At 27.9% G+C, this 2,182-nt stretch overlaps 1 protein-coding gene across 1 annotated transcript in view; it reads left to right on the top strand.

Annotated features, from left to right (window-relative positions):
* Positions 1-275: 275 nt before the first annotated feature.
* The window catches only part of LOC107452707 (uncharacterized), a 2,508-nt gene continuing 601 nt past the window's right edge, over positions 276-2,182 (top strand). The window contains exons 1-3 of the mRNA XM_043049186.2: positions 276-559; positions 1,221-1,380; positions 2,117-2,180. Of these exons, the coding sequence (XP_042905120.1) occupies positions 409-559; positions 1,221-1,380; positions 2,117-2,180 (375 nt within the window). The 5' untranslated portion in view covers positions 276-408. The remainder of the gene's footprint in view (positions 560-1,220; positions 1,381-2,116; positions 2,181-2,182) is intronic.

A 2,182-nucleotide genomic window follows, 5' to 3' on the forward strand; every position in this document is an offset into this window, starting at 1 on the left:
ATAAACAAGCAAAATAAATAAAAAAAATAGACTAAGATTTAAACAAAAACAATAAATTTAACAGAGTGGTCTTGAAAAAAACCTTTTTTTCTACAAAATATATGAAAAAATAACGGACGACTAATTGTGAACAGACGGAAAACGATAAATTGCACGCTGCTAATTTGTAGATTGATAAACAAATCAATTCACTCTAAAGTACTGGTTTGTTAGAACAGATCGCGTAGGTGAACGTCAACGACAACTGAGCGTCAACGACAACTGAGCGTCAACTCCTGATTGGCCAATTTGTGGGTGGATCAGAATATGTCATCGGTCGCCGCGCGTTAGCGTTACCTGCAGTTCGAATCCATTTCGCTCTGATTCCCACATGCAGTTGAGGTGGACGTAAGTAAATCAATCGAAGATATGGCGGAATCCAATGAATATTTTGAAGAAAAATTTATTTCAGAAGTAAAAAAGAGACCTCTCCTCTACACTGTAAAAACAAAATCTTACAAAGATTCCATAATAAAAAATAATCTATGGCTTGAAATTGCGGAAGAACTTGGAGTTGAAGGTTTGTAAATATTTATTTAATATATTTAAAATTGTAACTTATTCAATTATTTTATGCAGATAAATCAATTTTAAATTTATATTACAAGAATGAAATATTTTCTTTGACTCTGAATTACATACTTTCTTTGACTTTGAATTCTGTTGATAAATTTATAAAGATTGAACTATATATTTTTTTATTTTTAAAACAGGGAAATAATTTATTTTATCAATGGGTGAACCTTTTCCATAGGAAAATTTTTCAATTTATTAATCTTGTTTTTTAAGTTACAAAACAAATTATCTCACCCTTTATGACAAATCAATTACTCTTAATATATTATATATGACTTTGTACACTGGTGTTCAAAAGTTAAATCATATTTTTACAGACTTGCAAATTTTCAGATACCAGTGCAATTAGAAAATTGTGACTTTATGTGTATGAATGAGCTTAATTTTTTTTATAAATACTTCAATTTGCTTTATAAGCATGGAATTTTTACCCACAATTGTACATGTAGGTAATTTAGCATTTAAAAATGCTTTATTTTTTAAAACTAGTTGTTCAATCAGTTTGTTAAGCACCCAAATTTGTTTTAGCTTCTTGAATGTTTATCACCTTTTCTAATTTATATAAATCCTCTTCACTAAATTTCATTGTACCTATCTGTTTTTAGTGGAAATGCTAAAAAAGAAATGGAAAACCATCCGTGACTATTATACGAGAATTAAAAGAAAACTGCCAACTGGTTCAGCTGCGAAAAGAAAGTGCACTACTGAACTTCAACGACTGGATTCTTTAAGGTTTTTAGATGGAACCTATTTGTTAACTAATGAGTAAGTCTTATTTTTAATATGATGTATAGACTAATTTAATCAAAATTGTAGAATGTAATTTACATAAAGCTAAGTAGGATAGCTTTTGTTTAAGAAAACATTTTTTCCTGCAACAGACAAATAGTGGCGTTTTCAGCTATATGAAAAAAAATAAAAGAATCTACTAACGGTACTATTCAAACAAATGCTGACAAACCAAAACTCTGTCATGTTATCAGTAAGTTTCCTGCTATTTGTAGCTATTTGTCGGGACAAGTATTACTGCTATAAACATACATTTTTATTAGCATACATTTTCATACGATATTTTTAAAACATTCCTATGATATAGCAACTGATGCATGTGTTTTAATAGTTATATATTCTATTAATTTAATAGAAAATGAGTAAAATTTAAGATTTAGTTTAAAGATAGCTTTATTACATTATCTGATAAGGGTGAAGTATTATTTGAAATATATATTTTTAGACTTATGAAGGACATTATTATTATTCAGACATTTAAGCTTATGAAATAAATTTATTTCATAAAATGTGTTAAGTGCTTTAATTTTTTCTAGACAAATTATTCTAATTTTATATACGAGAAAAAACATCAGAAGTAAATTATGCTTCGTTCCTCATTCTGAGAATATGGCACTTTTGTAGTTTACGAAGTTAATTTATTTTCTAAAACATAATTATTAAGCTTTATTATAAAGAGTGTCTCTTAAACACTATTATTAATTTATTGCAGGACAATCTCTAATGTTGAAGATAGCTCATTTGTAGAGGAATCGCAGGCTGATGAAGAAATTCGCGC

Source organism: Parasteatoda tepidariorum, chromosome 3, assembly GCF_043381705.1.
Source record: "Parasteatoda tepidariorum isolate YZ-2023 chromosome 3, CAS_Ptep_4.0, whole genome shotgun sequence".
Classification (NCBI taxonomy): domain Eukaryota; kingdom Metazoa; phylum Arthropoda; class Arachnida; order Araneae; family Theridiidae; genus Parasteatoda; species Parasteatoda tepidariorum.